Below are 20,432 nucleotides of genomic sequence, written 5' to 3'. Positions count from 1 at the left end.
TTAAGTATTTAGAAAAAAAAAAATCTTCAGCAGTCTTTAGTCTCCAAAATTGTGCAAGTTCCTTCTTAACCATCCTAAGTGTTCGAACTTTGTAAGGAAGCTTGGAATGAGTAGATACGCTCAACAGAACAAAATAAAAGGGGAAAAAAATAAGGTAAAATGATAAGGGGAGACAGAGGGATAAAGGATAAGGAGGCGGAAAGGGAAGGAATAAAGAACATAATGCTAAAGAAAAGGAGAAAGAAAAGCAATGTCCCAATGAAAACAAACGAATTGTTGAAACTATGGTGGGAGGAACTGATGAATATTAACTTTTATTATTCTGATTACAAAATATATTTCAAAATTGGATGAAACACATTGTATGTATGTTTTGCCAAGGACATTCTTGGCAATTACAGTCAGGAAAATTATAATTCAATCAGTGAGGCATTACTTAAAACCGCTTGAAAAAGTAGACCATTTGGACCATCAAACGGGCTAAATGGGTAAAGATTTTACAGGCTCAATATTCCAGCACGGTGCGGATAGCACTCCGCATGGTGCACGCTGAGCCCTCCATAATGGAGCCATTAGATACAGAAATTGCCATTTTTCTTCCTAAATGTATTTTGCCAGTTTTTATTCTCATAAATGAGCGCAGGAACCTCATCGTGGTTTTCTATATACGAGGACAGTTCTGGAAAAAAAAAAAAAAATCAAGCACTTGTACAGCGAGGCTGTGTTTTTTTCTGTCACATCTAACATCAGTTTGTGATTTTTTTTTTCTGTAACTTCAGTTTGTAACTTTTCTGTGATGGGAATTGCACTGATCACGGCAAGTGGCCCACACCTGTGATGGGGTCTGCACGTACTTTGTGAGCAGCGACCTGTGCGCAGCAAAACACCCTTCAGAAGGGTGCTGCTGCCAGTGTCTGCACTGGGTGCATCCCAAAACATGAGGGGTTCGCCTCCTCGTTGGTCGCGACAGGAGCAAAACCCACAGCGGCGGGGTCGGCGCCACCTCCCTCACAAACACCGCTGGCGGCTGGCTGGAGAGGGTGGGCGACCCGGCTGCGGGGCACACCGTGAGGGGTTTCGGGGCCGAAAAATGACCTCAAAACCCCTCGGGTGGCCGCCAGAACCCCTCGGGTCCCCTCACAGGGCCCCTCAGCGCCCCCCCGCTGCCGGGCACCCGGCGGGAAGGCGCCGCAGCGCCCCCGCCCCCGCCCCGCCTCAGCGGCTGAGGGGAGGGGAGGAGGGGGGGGAGGGGGGGGGGCGCTGAGGGGGGAGTGACGTCACCCGGCGGATGGGGGCGGGGCCGGCACTGCGGGGATGGAAAATTTTCGGCCCCGCCCCCCGCGGGCCGCGCGCTCTGGAACGTTCCGCGGCGCTAACGGTCGCGGCCGGGCCTCGCGCCTCACACACACCCCCCTCACCCCACCCCCCCCGTCCCGGTCCGCGCCGCCTTACGCAGCCCCTGGGGGCCGGGAGCCCGGAGGGGCCTCGCTCCTCAGCCAGGGAGCGCCCCCCCCTCGGCGTGCCCGGGGCGCTCCGTGACGGGAACCTCAGCGCTCCCCTCCCCGTACCGCAAGCACCGGCCCCACGGCGAGCAGCGGCCGCGCTTCGCCGCCCGCCGCCCGCACGCAGCCGGCCCCTGGGGGCCGGGCCGGGAAGGGAAGGGCCGGGCGGGGTAGGGCCGGGCAGGGCCGGGCCGGGCCGGGCGGGGGGCGGCGCGGTGCGGTGCCGGCGGCCGGCCCCTCCACGATGACGCGGCCGCATTCCTGCCTGAAGAGCGGCGGCGCCCCGCGGGGGCCGTCAGACCGGCAGCGCCGCCGCCGCACTCGCACCGCTCCGCTCCGCCCCGCCCCACGGGAAACGCTATTCCTCGCGCCGCCGGCACCTGGGGCGAGCCGTCGCCCTCCTCCCCGCCTGTATTTATTTATTTAGGGGTTTCGCCGGCCGCTCGGCCCGCCGCCGCTGCTCTCGGTAGCGAAGGATTTGGGTTTTTTTTTTTTTTTGCTCGCCCGTGCGAGGAGCGCCTGGTTGCCCCGAGGAAACCTCGCCCCGGCTCCGACAGCAGAGGTAAGGCGCGGTCCGGATGGGGGGGGGCGGCGGCTGTGGCAGGGCTCAGCCTTTGTGCCGCATCGCGGGCAGGGTGAGGGACGGGAAAATATAAAATAAATAAATAAAGCGAGCCCCGCAGCCTGGCGTTATCCCTCTGAAGACAGAAGGGAGGAGGGCGGGGGGGGGGGGGGCACTGTGACAATCTCCCGGCGGTGTTGCATCAGTCCCCGCTCCGGTACACGGGGTTGGATGGGGGGGGGGGGGGGGGTGAGGCTGGCGCTCCCCCAGCCCCATCCGAGGGGCCGGGGCCGGGGCCGTGCCCGCGCCGCCGCCACCTTTGTGCGCGCGCCCCCGCGCCGCGCCGCGCGCCCCCCGCCCCGCGCGCTGGTACTTTTCCACTCGGCGCGCGCCGCCCACGTGACGGGCCGCGGCTCCCGCTGCGGCACTGACGTCGCCCCCCCTCATCCTCCTTCCCCCCCCCCCCCCCCCTCCCCTCCCGCAGGCGCGGCCGCCCCGCCGCCAAGGACAAAAGAGCGGCCGCCACCGCCGCGCACAGCCCCGCCGCGCCATGAGCAGCGCCGAGATGGGCAAGTTCAACATCTCGCCCGACGAGGACAGCAGCAGCTACAGCTCCAACAGCAACGACTTCAGCTATCCCTACCCCACCAAGCCGGCCGCTATGAAGAGGTCAGGGGGCTCCGCCGGGCACGGGGCGAGGCGTGCGGGGACGGAACGGGGCCGCAGCCGCCGCAGAGGTGTGCGGGCGGTGCGCCGTGCCCTCGGGAGGCTCTCCCCTGCGGGCGGGTGGCGCGATTTCCTCGCTTTCTAATGGAAACGGTACTCGGGAAGCGGCTGCGCGAGTTTGTCCGTGATGGTCACTGACGGTGTGATGTTTTCTACAGCCACTACGCAGATATGGATCCGGAAAATCAGAATTTCTTGCTCGATTCCAACGCTGGAAAGAAGAAATACGAAACTCAGTATGTAAGTACCTAGTAATGACCTTTCAAAACCAGAAAAAATGCTTTCTTGCCAAATAGATGTTTGTTTTAATTCTGAAATGAGTAACGACTTTCTATTAATTATGACCTATCTCCCTTTTCTCAGCATCCGGGTACTACTTCCTTTGGAATGTCAGTATTTAATCTGAGCAATGCTATTGTGGGTAGTGGCATCCTTGGTCTTTCTTATGCCATGGCTAACACTGGAATTGCTCTTTTTGTGTAAGTATCTTTTGGTTCATCTAAAAAAAAAAAAAAGCAACTTTCTGATGTGTAACTGATAATGAATAAATGTTTGAAGTAAAAATTTGACCTTTACAAAATAACCTAGTCATTGCCGTAAGTGCAGGATTGCATTTTAGTATTTACGGATTGTTTTCATTGAAACAGTTGTGATACATTTGGAGGGACTTGTAAAAACTGAACAACTACATTCCAAGTTGTCTAATGTACAAAATGATTTACAGGGACTTTTCCGCTGCTTTCTTAGCTGTAGATTCTTCATGAATAACTGATAGACTTCCCTTGAAAAGTACTTAATTCAAAGGAAAACTAATAGAAAAATTCCTGTGGTCATTACTGGAAGTCATAATTGCACACAAAGTATGGGATTTGGCTATAAGGAGTTAAATGAAAAAACTAGGAGGAAGATAATTATTTTTGTCCTCTGTAAATCTGGCCTTCTCTACTCTTAAAAAATTGTGTCCCAGTACCAGTGATCGGGGATGGGGTGTCCTTTTCCTCCACTGACATAGTTATGCCTGTAAGGAATAATGTATGTAACGTAACGCAGAAATCCTTTTTCTTGCTGTGCTTTTACACAATTCAGGGAACTGATTTGAACTACACCTATAAAAATCTCTGTCTCCCTGCATGTGGAATAATCAGCATGTCTTTATTGCTATGTCTGTATTGGCAGAACCTTTCAGGTATAAGAAAAGACTGTAGTAGCATAATTGGAAATTGCATGAGGAAACAGTTATCTACAGTGCTTCTAAAATGTCCTGGGAAAGGAGATGTTTCATATATTGAAGGCAGCTTGGCTCACACAACATGCAATTTAAGTGACTGCGTGCAAATGGGAATCCTAATACTCGCTTAGATGATACTAAGCAGAAAGAACAATTTGCCATAAATTAAGAATAGGGAGATACTTCACCTGTTCACATGTCAGTTTCATGCCCTATGAAGATACTTTGTAGCAGGCATAAGATAACCAGAATAATACATGTTAAAACATCTCTGAGGAGAAAAAAAAAAAAAGAAATGAAGGGAGAAGGAAATAAAAAGTTGGATACCTAAACAGATCTGCACATGATGGGGGGCTTCTTTTTCTGAAGAAGAATGAATGCTTAAAGCTATCAAATTAACAATTGGTGCTGAAGTCATTTATTTACCTTTCATTTCCAGATAGTACATTGAAATCTATTTGCAGTAGTGCTGATTCAAAGATAAACTAGCCTGTTACACTTCAAGATCTGATGTAGTTGGTAGAGTTCTGATGCAGGAAAGCAGAATTGTCAATCACTAATGATACTGAGGGCTTATGATGACAATGAGGGCATTACAGACATCTTTTAATAACTAGGTTACAGATTCAGATCCAGATGCAGTTGATTATGACAGTAAATTCTTAGAAGACTGCGTGGAATCACTTGTCAGCGCTGTACTAAATAAACGAGTGATATGATCCTGAAGCCAGAAACTGAGTGAGCTTCTAGATGAGTTTGCTGACTGATCTTGTCAACACTCTAAGCAGCTATTCAAGGTTAGGACTAAAGGATCCAGAACCTGTATTGTTTTAATTAAACGTAATTAAATGTAACCTTTTATGCATCTCACTGTACTGTTTCTAATTGATGCCTAAATTAAATCCTGGTTAGATCTGTGCCTGTCAGAAACACAGAGGTTTATTTGTGTGTGCATGCGTTGGTGTAGAATTGGCATGCTACCACAAGTTTCCTGGATCCCTTGAACAGATCTGTGAAGCTTTTTTCTTAAATGGTCTTGTTTCCATGTCTTTATACTATATTTACTAATTCCAGCAATGCTAAAAATGACACAAAAGGAAATTGACAGATTATACTGAGAGCTCTAAAAGGAGCTTCACGTATTTTAGCAAATGTGCTGCTTCTTAAGTTTACTATAAAGTAGCTTGCTCCTATTGGTGTAAGAAAGGCCACGGGGTGTTGAATACATTGTAGTTTTCCACAGTGTTCATCAGCTGTAAAGAAGTCTCCCCTAGTGTGCCACTCCAGGAAGTGCATTTGCTGTGATTCACTTCAGAGATCTGGATTTTAGGTGTTTCAAAGCTGTGTTTCTACTAGTATATGTAAAATCTGTGGAGAAGACAAACCACTATCAATTCACACAGGAAAAATAACTTTTGAGCCAATAAAGTATTTAATGTAAGCTCATATTTCCATTTAAAGACCAAGTGCACAGCTCTCAACATACATTCATTTATTCATTTTCAGTACATCCTTCCTTTTGCAGTTTAATCTTTACATTAAAAAAAAAATGTTTACATGTTTAAGCTGAAAGGCTGATTTGTTCATGACTAAGGTAGTCTTTAGCTGCAGTTTTAGCTGATGATATACTCAGGACATACTGTTTGTTGAACAAGGAAGACAGGAGAAATACAGTTTCCAATAATGATACAAAACCATTGCCATTGGTAGTTTGTTAAATAATTTATATCAAATGTATCCAACTGTATGACCTGATACTTGTCCTTGCTTATGCTACCTTATACTGAATAGATTAATTCTACACTAGAATTACTCTAAAATGTGTTCCTCTGAAATATATTTTCATATAAAATCCTTTTTAAACAAGGCATTAATTGGGTTTTCAAAATGCTTTTAGCTGGCCTTAGAATCTACAGATAATTCCCAGATAATATTTTAAGACGATTTTTCTTTTGTTGTTTGATCTGCCTTTATTTAATAAGGATATGATAAGTCATTTATGGCTATTACAAAGTTGCATGTTTTTTTCATCCCCCAGGATACTTCTGCTATTTGTCTCAATAGTTTCTTTGTATTCAGTGCATCTCCTTTTGAAGACTGCCAATGAAGGAGGTATGTCAAAGTACTGTTTTGCAAGCATGGTATTTGTTTCATGCTGTATTTTGGGGAAATGCCATACCAATGGGTTGTTTTGCTTTCTTTTAGGATCTTTATTATATGAACAATTGGGAATGAAGGCATTTGGTATGGCTGGAAAACTTGCTGCTTCTGGATCAATCACAATGCAGAACATTGGAGGTGAGGACAAGATCTTAAAATGTCTATATCGTGAATAATAATTGTTCCCTACTTATTGTGGAGACTTTTTTTCACACAACATGTGTTCATTAACTGCTTGTGTTCAAGTGAGGTTATGAAACATGTTATGTGATTCTTGCATCTTGTGACATATTCTATATTTGTAATGATCTATGATGTTATTCACCTACAGCTATGTCAAGCTACCTCTTCATAGTGAAATATGAGTTACCATTGGTCATCAAGACATTTATGAACATCGAAGAGAACACAGGGTAGGTGTTAGAACTCCTCATCAGAGAAACTATTAGGAGAAACAAATCTGGAGACTGTATATATTTTTATATGAAGACCACGTTCGGTACACCATAGCATAGCTTCTTACTCAGACAGATACAGTAAGTTTGCCCTTCCCCTGAGTGCTCCACTTCATTTAGATCCAGCCTGTCCTTGGAAAAGGGTAGAAAAACACAGGTATTGCATCTTATTACAGAAAGCTGTTCTCTAAAGAACATCAGGTAAGTGTTAACATATGTATGCATAACATATGTATGGCAGTACATACTCCTGATAAGGAAAGGTAAATGCTATTATGTGTTGTTTTTTAAATTATATTCCAACTAGTTTGCAGTGATTGTTCTGTTTTTCTCATGTTAACGCTGTGGGAAGTGATTGAATGTGTAAGTTAGGTGAAGTAATGTAATAAATGTCAAAAGGGGCAGCTTTCAAAAAAGGTATGGGGACTAAACACTGAACTAAAAGAGTTTTTATATGCCCAAGACCAGAATCATGAACTCATGACATGAACTGAATCATGCCAGTTAGTCCTGGAGACAATTTAACTCCATTGTGGCTTTCCTGCTAGGCTCTTAATGAGGATGCCTTGGGGAGAGCTCATGTTACCTAACTGTACTGGTCTGAAAGTTAGATTTTGAGCTCATCATTGCTCTGGTCTTTGCATAATCTTTGAAGAGAGCAGGTTCTTTGCAGTGGTCAGTTTAGTGCACCTGACTTAGACACCTGTTTTGGGCATCTCCAATGAGTGATTTATCACATCACTTTGTATTGAGAGGGTATGTAAAAACAGCTATCTAAAACAAGACGCCTAACTTAGATGGATAGAGTTAAGTGCTATAAATCTCACTCTTCAGAGTTGTACTTCTGTGCCTTGTCCTGAAGTGTCCCAGTCTTGAGAGGGCTGAGCAGCTCAAGACTCCAACTTACACCTAAGCCTGAGTTCAGAAGGTAGGCATTTTTCTGCCTGTGTTCCCCAAGGGGTTCAAGCCATTTGGTGTTCATACAGCTTGCTGATGGATATTATCATGATGACAGTGCTAGTTTTTTTGTTTTTGTTTTTTTTTTAACGTATTCAGATGAAGAATACAATACCTGACTTACTTAATAGTGTAGATCTTACAAGTTCATTCCTGGGACAGTTCATTTCCCTCGTTTGGTTGAATCCAAGTCCTTATGTTCCACTTCTTAAGGAAGTCGGCAGTACTTATTAAGGGGGCTTGGAGACATATTTTTAATTGACCTGTCTTCAGAGAAGAATTCAAAATCAATTGTAATTCAAGAGGGAAGTTTCAGCACTGTGAGTTGCATTGCATAAATAAAATTGCTGCTCTGCAACTGAGGCAGCAGTGTCTGAGAGATTTGTATCTACAGTGTTTTCTTGTTGGCTGATACTAGGTAGCTGTACACTGATTTAAAGTAAATTTTTTTCTCAGTGCTGTAGCAACTGTGGACCCCATTTAACTGACTCTCTCCATGCATTGCTTAGGAGAGGCTGGGTGGCTACCATTGGCATGGATTCCACTCTGGCAGCCTGGTGCCTAAAATGTAAGCACTTACCTGTTTAAATGTCCCAAAATAATGCTTACTGTAGAAGAAAATGTTCTGGAATTCTGCAACAATATTACAAAGACTATCTCAATTTTTACAGTTTGTTCTGCAATTTTTAAAATACTCAGCTGTATTTTGAAGCTGTGCAGACCCATTCTTCAGTCCTCAGTACTGAAAAACTGTTAAGTCCTTGGTTTGAAAGTCCCAATGCTCTTTGTTGTACATACACTATAACAGTATGCACATTCTTATGACTTGCAAATGCCATGAGTCTGCTCTGATTTCTTTCAAATTTACCTGTTACATTTAAAATAAGAGAGGAGAAATAAGAGCTTACCACGTTAATGTCCTACACATCTGAACTTTGTAAAATACATTTTTTACATTCAGCTATCCCAGGTAAAGCTGGGGAAAGAATCAAATCATTTTTTTACTTGCTACATATATCCAGAGCAAGTCTGTTAAAGTTATTCCATATTTCAGCTAGCATATGGGCTTATAATAGACTTATAACGCAGCTGTTGAGTTTGAATGCACAAATTTCCAATTGGGTAATTAAATTTTGTTTAAATAATACACAATTTTGAAATATATTCTGTATACATTATCTAACAGTATTTAAAGTATTAATGTTTGGAAATAAATGCTTAGTGTTACTTGAATTTCTTAAAGAATATGGGATATTTCTGTAGGATCATATAAAGGAAGCAATTGCTCTGCCACGATAAACTATTCAAGATCAGTTTTCCTGTTAGTTCAGTGAAACTGCATTATATTTACAGAGATTGTTTTCCCATATTTCAAAGGAAGATGGTCACCTTCTAGCTCTCTAAAATGTTTGATCAAAAATAGCTTTTGATTTTTTATGGAATAAAGGGCAAAACCAATGTAAAGGAAAAAAATTCCAAGTTTCGTTCCATAGTTTCCCTACTGGAAGGGACTAAACATGCTTCCAGTAGAATCCCACTGCTTTTTTGGTATTTTCCAGTCAGTGGGCTTGAGCTACTGCCTTAACTCCAGCCCTCATCTGTTTTTCTGTAATTCCCGCAGGGTACCCAACAGAATTTTATTGCCATTAAAGTGAATTATTACCTTGCTGGGGCCCTGCTATATTCTAATACATCTGGAGAGTTGGGAATCAACATTTAAGCAAATTACTGTTCTTCATGGTTTATCCCACTTGACTTTCCTTCTGGTCAGTCATTTACTTTTGTCTTCTGACTTCCAGATGCATATTAATTTTGGAAAAGGACACTAAAGGAAAGGCACAACATAGGTTTGGGGTGAGATAGGGAGGTACTATAGTGCTCTAGGTCCGTATAGTAAGTTGAATGCTAATCCCTTGTGATATCAGATAGTGCATTTATGTAAATAGCAGCCACATGTTGTAGGAAAAGATAAGAGTGAAGACTAACCAGCAAATGTCGTAATTTTTCAATGCTTCAGTTACTTACAAATACTCTTTTTCCTACAGAGAATGGTATCTTAATGGCGACTATTTAGTGCTGCTGGTGTCTGTCATCCTCATTCTTCCTCTGTCGTTACTGAAAAATTTAGGTAAGCAGTAGAGTACAATTGAATTAAAAATGCATTGAAAACACTGAGGAAATGGCTAATGGGATGTTTGAGTCTTGGAGTGCTGTGTGAATTGACAGTGTCTCTAAGCTTGTCTCATCTGACTACTCAGTCTTTAGGTAATTGCTCTCAACCTGCTTTTTAAAAACAAAAAGGTCAAGATGAGTGCCTCTAAGGCAACAGATGTGTCTGTGGAATACAAAAGGACAATAGATAGGAAAGCTTTAGAATAAGGATCAGCAGTATTTTGTATTTTAATCACAAAGTTTGACCTATCTTGGTCAGCTGTGAAATAGTATAGTAGTGTTACTACCCATCCTGTAACAGTCTCAAAAGAATAGGAATGCTAGCCCTGGGCAGTTCAATGGTCTTACCAGTGTAGACAGAAGTCACCTTTTTCATTCTAGTTCCCAAGCAGTGGTAGAATATTTGTACCAGATGCCTTATGTGAAATGTCTGTAATTCAGTGATATATGTGTATAACTTAGATAACACACTATTTGTTCAAATAATCCTGTACTGGAACCTTAATAACTTTAGAAAGCAATTCACATCAAGACTTCCAGTTATTAATTCCTACAAGTTAAATGAATCAATACAAACAGAATGGAAGGCAAACTTGTTGGTGGGGGTATTCCACTAGAATTAATCCTGCAGTCATATTTAGTATATAATAATGAAAAATCACATTTTTTACTTTAAAAAAAGAGAGAGATAAAGTTCACCAGCACAAACTCACTTTGAGAACTTCCAGAGAAGAGATTAATTGCAAAGTTGATATATAATTTATTTTTTTTAACTCAATGCAAGGAAAACGACAATCCAAGGAAATAACTTTCAGAAAATACTGTCTTAATTTTATTATGGCATGAATATTGTGTCTTAGACTTTGTTTTTTATCTTTCTTGATTACAGGATATTTGGGCTATACCAGTGGTTTTTCCTTACTTTGTATGGTCTTCTTCCTGATTGTTGTAAGTATAATTTTGTAGACTTCCAACTGCATTTTGAAGTGGAATTAAACAGAATTTCTGAAAAGTTTCACATACTGCATTAGCCAAAGTAACAATAAATGCATTACTTTATTTCTAGGTAATTTGGAAGATGTTTCAGATTCCTTGCCCTATGGGCAGTGACACAGTGAACATGACATTAATAAATGCAACACTGGCGACACCTTTGGTACATGAAAACATAAGTGATGATGCCTGCAAGCCGAAATACTTCATCTTCAACTCACAGGTAACTGACTGAAAATCAGATTCTGTGTTGACAATCACTGAAAGAAACTATATACACAAGGGAAGAAGGACCTAATTTATTCAAGCCTTGACTCTGACAAATAAACTCAATTACAGTGATGAATCTTGACACGTGGGAAAGAAGTATGTATAATAGCCAATATAAAGATCAGGCTATGATGAGTTGCAGAAATAATTCTAAATACAAATCTATTCAGTTAAGTGAGGTTTGAGAGTGTTTGGTATCTCAGGGTCTGAGTTTAAGAAAACAACCATAAAATGGCTGTTTCACTTTTGCCAAAGTTTCAGTTACAAAGAATAGCTAGTCTTTATGAAAAAAAAAAATGAAAGAGAGAACCTAAGTCAAAACTGGAAATTTGTGGATTTTTTTTAACTGTATTTCTAATGTCTGCTTATTTAATAAAAAAAATACATATTTATGTTTTCCAGACTGTCTATGCTGTCCCAATCCTAACATTCTCTTTCGTCTGCCATCCTGCAATTCTTCCCATCTATGAAGAACTGAAAGGGTAAATGCTAGATATGAGCCTATTATTTCACTGCATAAACAAAGTAGTGTAAACTGTCATCCTCTCATTGCTAACAGTATTTCTTTTTCTCCTTCTTACAGCCGAAGCCGTAAAAGGATGATGAATGTGTCCTACGTATCTTTTTTTGCCATGTTCCTCATGTATTTATTGGCTGCTCTCTTTGGATACCTAACATTTTATGGTAAATATCGCCATCTCTGCTTTCTTTTAAATAACTTATGCACTGCAAAACCACAGTATTATTTTTAAGGTAGAGCAAGTTAGTTTTAACTTTGGGTTCCAAATACGCTGTATTTTTTTAATATTTCTGTAAGTCTGCACCCAAAAGTAGATCGGTAGTAGAACTACGCCTAAGGCACAGGATTAAAATTGGATTAAAACAGATTCATTGCCTCCAAGTTATCCCTGCATAAAATTGGAGACATACTGGAGAAGTGTGTTAACTACTTCTAATTAAAATTCTGTTTTCTTTTTAGGAAATGTTGAATCGGAACTGCTTCATACGTACTCTGCTTATCTGGGTCCTGATGTTCTTCTTCTTATTGTGCGTCTCGCTGTACTTATGGCTGTAACCCTTACCGTACCTGTAGTTATTTTCCCAGTAAGTGATTCTTTTAGTCTTACTACCGTTTTTTCATCTGTCCTGCTGCGGTCATTTGATTGGGCAACTTCAATTTATTAATTTCTAGAATTTTTCTCTAACATGGGAAAAAAAAAAAAAAAAGAAAGTTTATTCTGATAAGTTTATTGAAATGTCTCTATGCTGTTAAATGAAATAACTAAATAGCCAACATTTACAAAGCAGTAGATACAAAGACACAGCTATATTGTTTTCCTGATCTAATTGTTGGTGGTGGTACAGATTGCTACTTTCTAAAAGAACTTGTTATCATCTTATGATGTCATGTTATGTTATCAGCTTACAGAAATCAGTATGTTTTTGTAAGTACATTTTTAATAGTAATTCTGGCCACTTAAGTGTATATTGTTGAGCAGCATCCTTATATTTAAAGGAAAAAAAAGGATTTTTGTTACTAAAAAAAGAGGTGTTTCCTTGCGATTTTTTTCAGTCTATTACTGTCTGTTGTTAAAATCTAGGTAACTGAAAGCAAACTTAGAATAGATTTTACTTTCAGTTCTTTTAACTTTAATTAAAATCCGAAGTTTTCAGGAAAACGCTAAAATACTCAAAAGTTAAATCCAGATTATTCTCCCTGACTTTGACAATGAAAACTAACCTATCTTTTTTTATTACATTTTTTCTTCTCATTAAAAGATCCGCAGTTCCATTACCCAGCTACTATGGGCAGGGAAAGAGTTCAGCTGGTGGCGTCACTGTTCTATTACAATTGTTCTTCTGGCATTTACCAATGTGCTTGTTATCTTCGTCCCTACTATTCGAGACATCTTTGGATTCATTGGTAAGCATTTTCATATCAGTTCAGGCAGTTCCTTAAGTCTTGGAAAATGCAGTTACAATCTAATTAAATTATACTTACCTCTTCACTTACATTTACCTGTTCACAAAATTTTATTTTTGTGCTTTGTAAACACAGGTGCATCTGCAGCTGCCATGCTGATCTTTATTCTGCCTTCTGCCTTCTATATCAAACTAGTGAAGAAGGAACCAATGAAGTCAGTGCAAAAGATTGGGGTATGTATAGACAAATACAGAATGGTTACACTTGCTTTTACTAATGCAGAGCAAGAACTTTAGTTTCCTTCTTCATGACTTTGAAATCCTAGTAAAGGAAGTCAATGAATTGACATTGAATGTCATTTTAATTAACATGTAGAAGTTATATAGGTACTCAGAACTGAGGAGAGAGCCATCACAAGGCTTTTTTTTTTTCATTTCAGTGGCTTTTTTTTCTTTTAATCTCATCTCAGTGATAGTGCTAAATTTAGTTCATTCTGCTGCTGATGAGAACCAGCTTTCAACAGTTGCTATCCAAAAAAGCCTTGTGGTTCTCCCTTAAATTTTCTTTCAAGACTTACTTATCTAATTTACCTCATGACAGTTTACTGCCACCTATGATTTGGGTCTTCCTGACTGACTGTTGTTGGTGCTTTTACTGATCTCAGACTTACTGGCTTAACAGTCAAGTCAGTGCAGAGTGGCACAGCCTGACTGCTATCAGCAGAGCTACATTAATTTCCCTCTGTTGAGGGTGAGGTCTGCTCTACTGGAGAAAAAAAAAAGGTATTATTTGAAAAAAGACCCAGTTACAAGACAGATGTCCATCTCCTTATTGTTTACTGTGATAGTTGATCCTTCCCCCATGAGCAGCAGCATTTGTGCCTTATATGAGCATGACTTATAGATACACTAGCAAAAACTGATAACGCTTCTTTGTATTTTCTCTTTTCAGGCTGCGTTATTCTTTCTAAGTGGTATAGTTGTGATGACTGGGTGTATGACGCTGATTATTCTAGATTGGACCCATAGTGATGTGTCTGATGGCCATTAACTGTCCTGGTCTAATACTCGCTACTCCACTTCAAATGCCAGTGTTCACTCAGATACCTACTGAGAATGAAAATGAGCTATTCAGCTTCCTTTAAAATGCAGATTCTTTGTTGATGGTTCTTCAGATTGTAGAATACCTGAACTCTGCCTTTAAGAAACTATTCTGCATGATGGAAATGGATATTGACATCAAATCACGAGTGTCTGGCTGAAGGAAGTGACAACTTTATTCCATTCCAGAGAATGGACAGAACTCTCTGTAGACTTTTATCAAGCCATGTTTGGCTTTTGTCATTGTTACTTGGATATTTTGTTATTTTACTTGAATGTGCCTAATGGAACCATTTGATGTGAGAAGTGACTCTTAATTTACAGCAGAGTGTTTAAATAACCAATGAGAGAGAGAAAGAGAAACACTATTATTTTTTGTACCAAAAATTCTTATGGACCTCAAAAGCACTATTTTGACTTTAAGAAACTTTTTTTTTTCTAAAAAGCATGAGAGAATATCATAGAAGAACTCATAAAAGTATTTAATCAGTGTCCTAAATTAAATCTAGTTTGCCTTTCTGTAGAGGCATAACTAGAAGAAAATTTATTTTAAAAATATTTCTAATGACCAAAACAGAAGATGAACCAATTTAAGTCAAAATCCTTCAATTTTAAATGCTTCCCATAAAATTCAATAGATTTGCAGTATAGTGAAAATAATCCTCACAGTCCCATTTCACTATACTTAAACTACAATTATCTTCATTTCCAAAAATGATGTGGAAACCCAAATTTTCAAGCTTTAAAAAATAATGACCTTTTAGAACAGGTATGTTTGAGGAAAACATACTTAATGTAGAACTCAAAAAGATGGTGTTGACATTTCCCTTCTTGAGGTACTTAATAGTGCAATTGGGTAAGACAGGGTTTGGGGTTTTTTGCTTTTTTATTGTTTCTTGTTTGTTTTCTGTTGTAGATATAAACTAAATGGCACTGAAGCGTATCATGCCATTGATATAAAACTCCCTCCTGGAGTTCTGTTTATTAATAAGGTCCACTGTCAGTTGTAGCAATGTTTGTTGTTGTTTTTTTTTTCTGTCCAATCTTGAAACACTCAGTAGGAAAAGAAAAAGGTCCTAATGTAGTTTACTAGTTGTATAATATTCCAAAACTGTACAGTATTTCTCAAATTACTTATCCATTATTGGATTTTGAATTACTTGACTATTCTGTTTCTGAGTCGAATCCACAAAATAACTGCACCAGTGTTTCATGCTTGGTACAAACTCTCTTCACAAACACAACTGGGATTCCTCTTCCAATTTATACTGTATAGTAGTACTAAAGATAACCTCATAGACTGGATAGTCATCTCATCCTTGTTTGCTTCAGAAATAGGTAAGTTTCTTACGAGCCCTAGCTAGCTAGCTGATGAAACAGGTGCTGTATGATTGTGATAGCTGTTTTGTTTCTAGTGCATGTTTAATCTCTCATTCTTATCCCAGGTTGAAGAGAAATAACACTTGTGTAACAGCGTACTTGGCTTATAAGAGGTTCTCAAACACAACAATATTGGGTACAAAAGCCTAGATAGAGATTATTAATGAAATAATCATGGCAATGTGGTCAGCTGTCTTCATTTAACTTAATGTTTTAGAAATCCAACTTAGTGTTCTGCTCGGTATTTATGTCAGAGGGAACAAGTAGGGGCCTGTATTCCATTGATTAGACAGTGCCCAAGACTTTTTGCTCTTGTAGAATCAATCAGGAACAAATCTAAATCATGGTCATTGTTTGACAGATAACATCAAGCTCTGCCCAGCCATTTAAAATCTATGAAAAAAACTGCAGGTATTTTGTATCGATACTTCTGCATGGCTATAAGTACTGGTCGCTAAGTCTGTAATGTAAAACTGTAACGAGAAGTTAGATTCCTTTTGTGTTGTTTGTATCATTAGTTCAGTGGTACTCAACTGACAATTAACAATCCTGGAGTCAGCACTGACTAAAGCTCCTTAGGTACTTCTCTGCCTCAGGTACTTGACATCCATGGCTAACTATCCCATGATACCTGATCACTGTATAGGAGTGCTGAGCGTGCACCTCAGTACTTTGGCAGCTTTCTTCTTTCTCTCCACAAATATAGAATGGTGGAAGAGATTTAAAATGTTGTCTACCTTTGAGCAATTTGTAGCACATAAGGGATGAAGCATTTCCCTTGCCAGTATTTAAAAAGAAAAAAAAAAAGTGAAAAATAACCTCCTTTCTTTCAGTAGCCATAGGAGAGGAGGTGGAAATAAGAAGTCACTCCATAGACAGAGGAGAAAAAATTTTGTGGTGACACCTCATAATGTTGCATGATACATGTCACTTAATTCTCCTAGTGTAGCAATTTCTAGATTTTGCATTGTGGTGTCCTTTGACTGGCTCTCTACCTGCAACAGTTGAGTTCCACTTGGCTGGGTTGATTTCGAATGTATGGTTTTCTTGAAACTTGTCTGTTTAAAGTCACGTACATAACAAACCACCTGAAAGAGCAGCTTCAGTATTAAACCACTGTTTTGTCACCTCAGTTAGACATTACCGTCTTCCATGATATTTCAGTCATAAATGTAACATTATTTATAAAACATTAATCCATTAAGCCTAAGCCTATTTTTCAATATTTATGATAGTCTATGTACATAACTTGTATGTGTGTATATACTGTAAGTATAATGTATATAATGTAGGTTTGGGATTCGGGATTTATGTATATATTCCTCTCTCATTACTAAATATTACATCATTTCAATGAGTTGTTCATGTTGTACATCTGTGTAACAACTGTCAAAAGAAAGGTCCTTTTACAACATGGAATACCTACAAAAATGGAGGTAACATGTTAACACCTGAGGTGTGTAGGAAACACTACGGTTGTATTTATTACAAATGTATATGTTGCAGTAAACACAGGCGTCACTTGGGTCCATAAAAAGCGTAGTTCAGGTTTGTGTATGCTTTTCCTGTAAAATCTACCATGGATGTTACAATCTCCTGAATGCAGCAATTTAACAACTTTTACGATCTAACAGCTGTTAGGCCATCGGCTTCAGGCATCCTACGGTACATCCGTGTACATATGTGAATATCCACTGTATTGTTAGAGGCCAACAGTCTAAGGGCACTTGTTGGCAAAGAGCGCAACACAGTTTCAATGAAACATTGTATGTTTGTTTTAACTGAATTAAATAAATAAACAGATAATCTTAAACAGTGTTGTGGTGGTTCTTGAGGGGTGGAGGCATGGGGAGGTTTTTCTGTAAAGCTGGTATTAAAGTGCACCTATAATTTCATGCATGTTTAATAGATTTACGAGCACTTTTTAGGAAGGAAGCAGGGGGAATTACATCCAATGAAGTCTACAACTTATAAAACTGCCAAAGTAACCAGAATAAGTCTGAACATCAGAGAAAATGAGAGATGAAATTCAGCAAGAAAGCTCTGTTATGTCAGTCTTTGCAGCACAGGCACAAATACCCGCAGACAAGATTTGTTCTATTACATCTTGTATAAGCATAATAAATGAGCCTTGCCAAAATCTCGTTCCATTTTCCTGCAGATTAATCTCTAGGAGAGTGACTGAAATTCTGTAAAAAAAAAAAAAAAAAAAAAAAAAATCAAAAGGGGGGCTTCTGTGTGTTTTGAATTATATCTTATGGCTAAGATACATATGTAACATACCAATTTTTTCATTGTCCAGAAATTTGTATCAATTTGTATGAATCTTCATCTTTCCTAAGTATTAAGAATGAGATTTGAAAGAAGAATAATGAAGGTATAACTGTTGTATTTGCTACAAAATTCTATATGAAATGACTACTAAAGACATACGGTTAGGCACCCTGAAATTAGGGAATTACTCAATTAAGGTTGCTTTAATTACAGGGTCATATAGTTGTTTGTGTTTGTTTGTTTGTTTGCTGGAACCCCCACAGAGTAGCTAACTGTTCATTATTTTCTATCACATCCAGTACGTTCACAGCATTTACGTGTTTCTCAATGACCAAAGCCCATTCTGGTGAGTGATGGACATGCTCATTTCTTCCCAGTTCTCATTTTAATGACATCTCTGTGAAATGTGAATGATTATTCATTTTCTCAATGTTGCAGGCCTGTAAGAAGGTGTTACTGTTCAGTCCACACGTGGGGACAGCACTGTGAAGCAGACATGCATTTGAGGGCACAGTTTAATGTCCTGCACTCACTTATTTCAGCATTTATTTATATGCATCTGAAGCCATAACCCTAATGGATGTAAGACAGAGGTTTGGAGTGATCATCATCCTTGAAACAAGAGCCCTAAGCACCATGTTAGCCACCTGCAAGCAGTAGCCATGTCTGGAAATGTCAATTCTCCTAACTTGCCTACCACCACACAGGCTTCATAGCAGTCTAGGAACCATCTCCTTATAATACCACTCAACTTTGAACAATTAACCCACCCTTCTGCAGTCAGGCATCTCCATCAACTTAGATAATAGGGGAACTGGGGGAGTGGAGGAGCCGCAGAAGTAAGTTATTGTTGATATACTCATAGATATGGGCTCACCCTGTATGATAAATGAGAGAGTGTAATTAAAAAAAAAAAAAAAAAAGACCTTGCACGGTGTAACAGTGTATGTAAAATCGTGTTCTCCAAACCCCTTTACCCATCACGAGGCCTCTACAGAGATAAGCTGTCACTTAGGGAGGTTTTATTCACAATGCTCAGACTTGGGGATTTCTGGAGTCCTCTGCAGGTGAGAGGCAGCACCTTCACATTCTCCTGGCTCCCCTCTCCTTTTGGTCTTCCTTCCCCTCCATCCTTGCCCAGCAGCTCTGTCCTGAGGCCGTGCCTACTCTCCTCGCCTCCAAATGTTCGTGCAGTGCCTAGATCCTGTCAGATGGTGCCCAAAGGCCCCCATTACTTAGCTTGTGTTCCTGTTGCAGAGCAGCCTTGCTCCCTTCTAATAAGCATGCCTGGGCTTCTCTTCTAGAGAAAACAAGCAGAGAGGCGGTGTATGTCCAGGTTTTGGTGCTGGAAGGAGCCCAGATGCCATGAGGGACCCCCAGTCCTGTCCTCCCAGGCGTTTGGACATGCCCTCACACCTCCAGTGCAGAAGTGTCCAGTGCCTGTTTCCCCAGCCTCACATCACGGTTTCAGTTCCTCAGATGTGACAGCCTAAACCCCACCTCCTCTCAAGTCCATTCCCTTCCCCATCCCATTCTTGCTTCTGTCCTCACACACCTGGTTTGGGCTGCCATAAGGCGGCTCGTGTCAGCTCCGTCGCTCTCGCTCTTTGCCCAGTCCCAGCCTGCTCCCTGGTCCCACCACCCCCAGTTCTTCCATGAGCTGCCTCCTCTCATCATCCACTGCCTGCCCGACCACCTGCCACAGCCCAGCTTCCACCTTTCCTAGGCATGGCGAGAAGTCCTGTCCATTGTCCCAGTCTCTTGTACTAGAAAGTGCCAGGACGAATATCTGAAACTAGATAAAACTTCAAAGAACAGAAATACGTTCCAGTAAGAGAACTGTCAGGTAATCTCTGTACTAGGTGGCATCATCAACTGAGCTCGACAATGTTATTTAAATTATAAGTGATATTTTTTATTTTACATATATTAATTTTTTTAAAGGTTTTCCAGTTGCAAAACATAAATTGATAGATAATATATGTTGGATAGGTACCAACAATACCATAATCATTCATTATGGGTCTCGGAAAGGAAGTGTAGGTTCTGTAACTCTCCTCTTGGTGACCCTTACATTTTCTTCACATCCTCTGCAAAGAGCTCAGACTGCAGCCAAACAAAGGGGAGCAGAGCAAAGTGATGTGCAGTGTGTATCCCCAAATGCTTTGGAGTCATTGGGCTTCTCATCCACTTGGACCCACCTGGAAAGCCAACAAGAGGTCAAATGGGAAAGAGAAGCCCACGAGTCCCTCTTGTAGCAAACCAGACAAAAACTCACACCTACACTATTTTTCTCCATCCCAGAAAGGTCCGTGATTTGCCCATTGCATGGGCAAAATGCAACATTGCATGTTTTTGAAGCACAATTTGAATGCACATTGCATGTTTTGAAGCCTGTGCTCACTCTGCTAGCTGGCCTTCCACCTCTGGTTCTTCTGCAAGAGCATTCATTTCGTGTACACCATACTGCACCTCCATGGCTCCATCAGACCTTTAACAGCCAATTTCAACCCCAAATCCACTATAAGGCAGAAAGGCAGCAGCCTCTCCTTTTCCCAGAAGCCAGCCCCAAATTCTGCAGTAAGCTCTTCTGAACGAGCAAGGAAAGCCCAGTCCGTGTCACCAGCTGGATGACACCAGCATATGAACTGTGTTTCCAAACCAAGTCTGTCGTTTAACATAAAACAAATGTTATTCCTCGCTGCCACAGATTTCCAGCCATTATGGCA

At 40.7% G+C, this 20,432-nt stretch overlaps 1 protein-coding gene across 1 annotated transcript; it reads left to right on the top strand.

Annotated features, from left to right (window-relative positions):
* Positions 1–1,779: 1,779 nt before the first annotated feature.
* On the top strand, positions 1,780–17,242 carry SLC38A2 (solute carrier family 38 member 2). The gene is made up of 16 exons (XM_027456747.3): positions 1,780–2,064; positions 2,549–2,733; positions 2,949–3,030; positions 3,154–3,269; positions 6,057–6,130; positions 6,224–6,316; positions 6,510–6,591; positions 9,636–9,718; positions 10,652–10,710; positions 10,829–10,978; positions 11,428–11,507; positions 11,609–11,709; positions 12,005–12,129; positions 12,805–12,949; positions 13,085–13,182; positions 13,901–17,242. Exons 2-16 carry the CDS (start codon positions 2,615–2,617, stop codon positions 13,997–13,999), a joined length of 1,506 nt encoding a protein of 501 aa, XP_027312548.2. The 5' UTR covers positions 1,780–2,064; positions 2,549–2,614; the 3' UTR covers positions 14,000–17,242.
* Positions 17,243–20,432: the final 3,190 nt, after the last annotated feature.

This window comes from Anas platyrhynchos, chromosome 1 (assembly GCF_047663525.1).
Source record: "Anas platyrhynchos isolate ZD024472 breed Pekin duck chromosome 1, IASCAAS_PekinDuck_T2T, whole genome shotgun sequence".
Lineage (NCBI taxonomy): Eukaryota > Metazoa > Chordata > Aves > Anseriformes > Anatidae > Anas > Anas platyrhynchos.
This window is presented reverse-complemented; position numbering and strand designations above follow the sequence as displayed.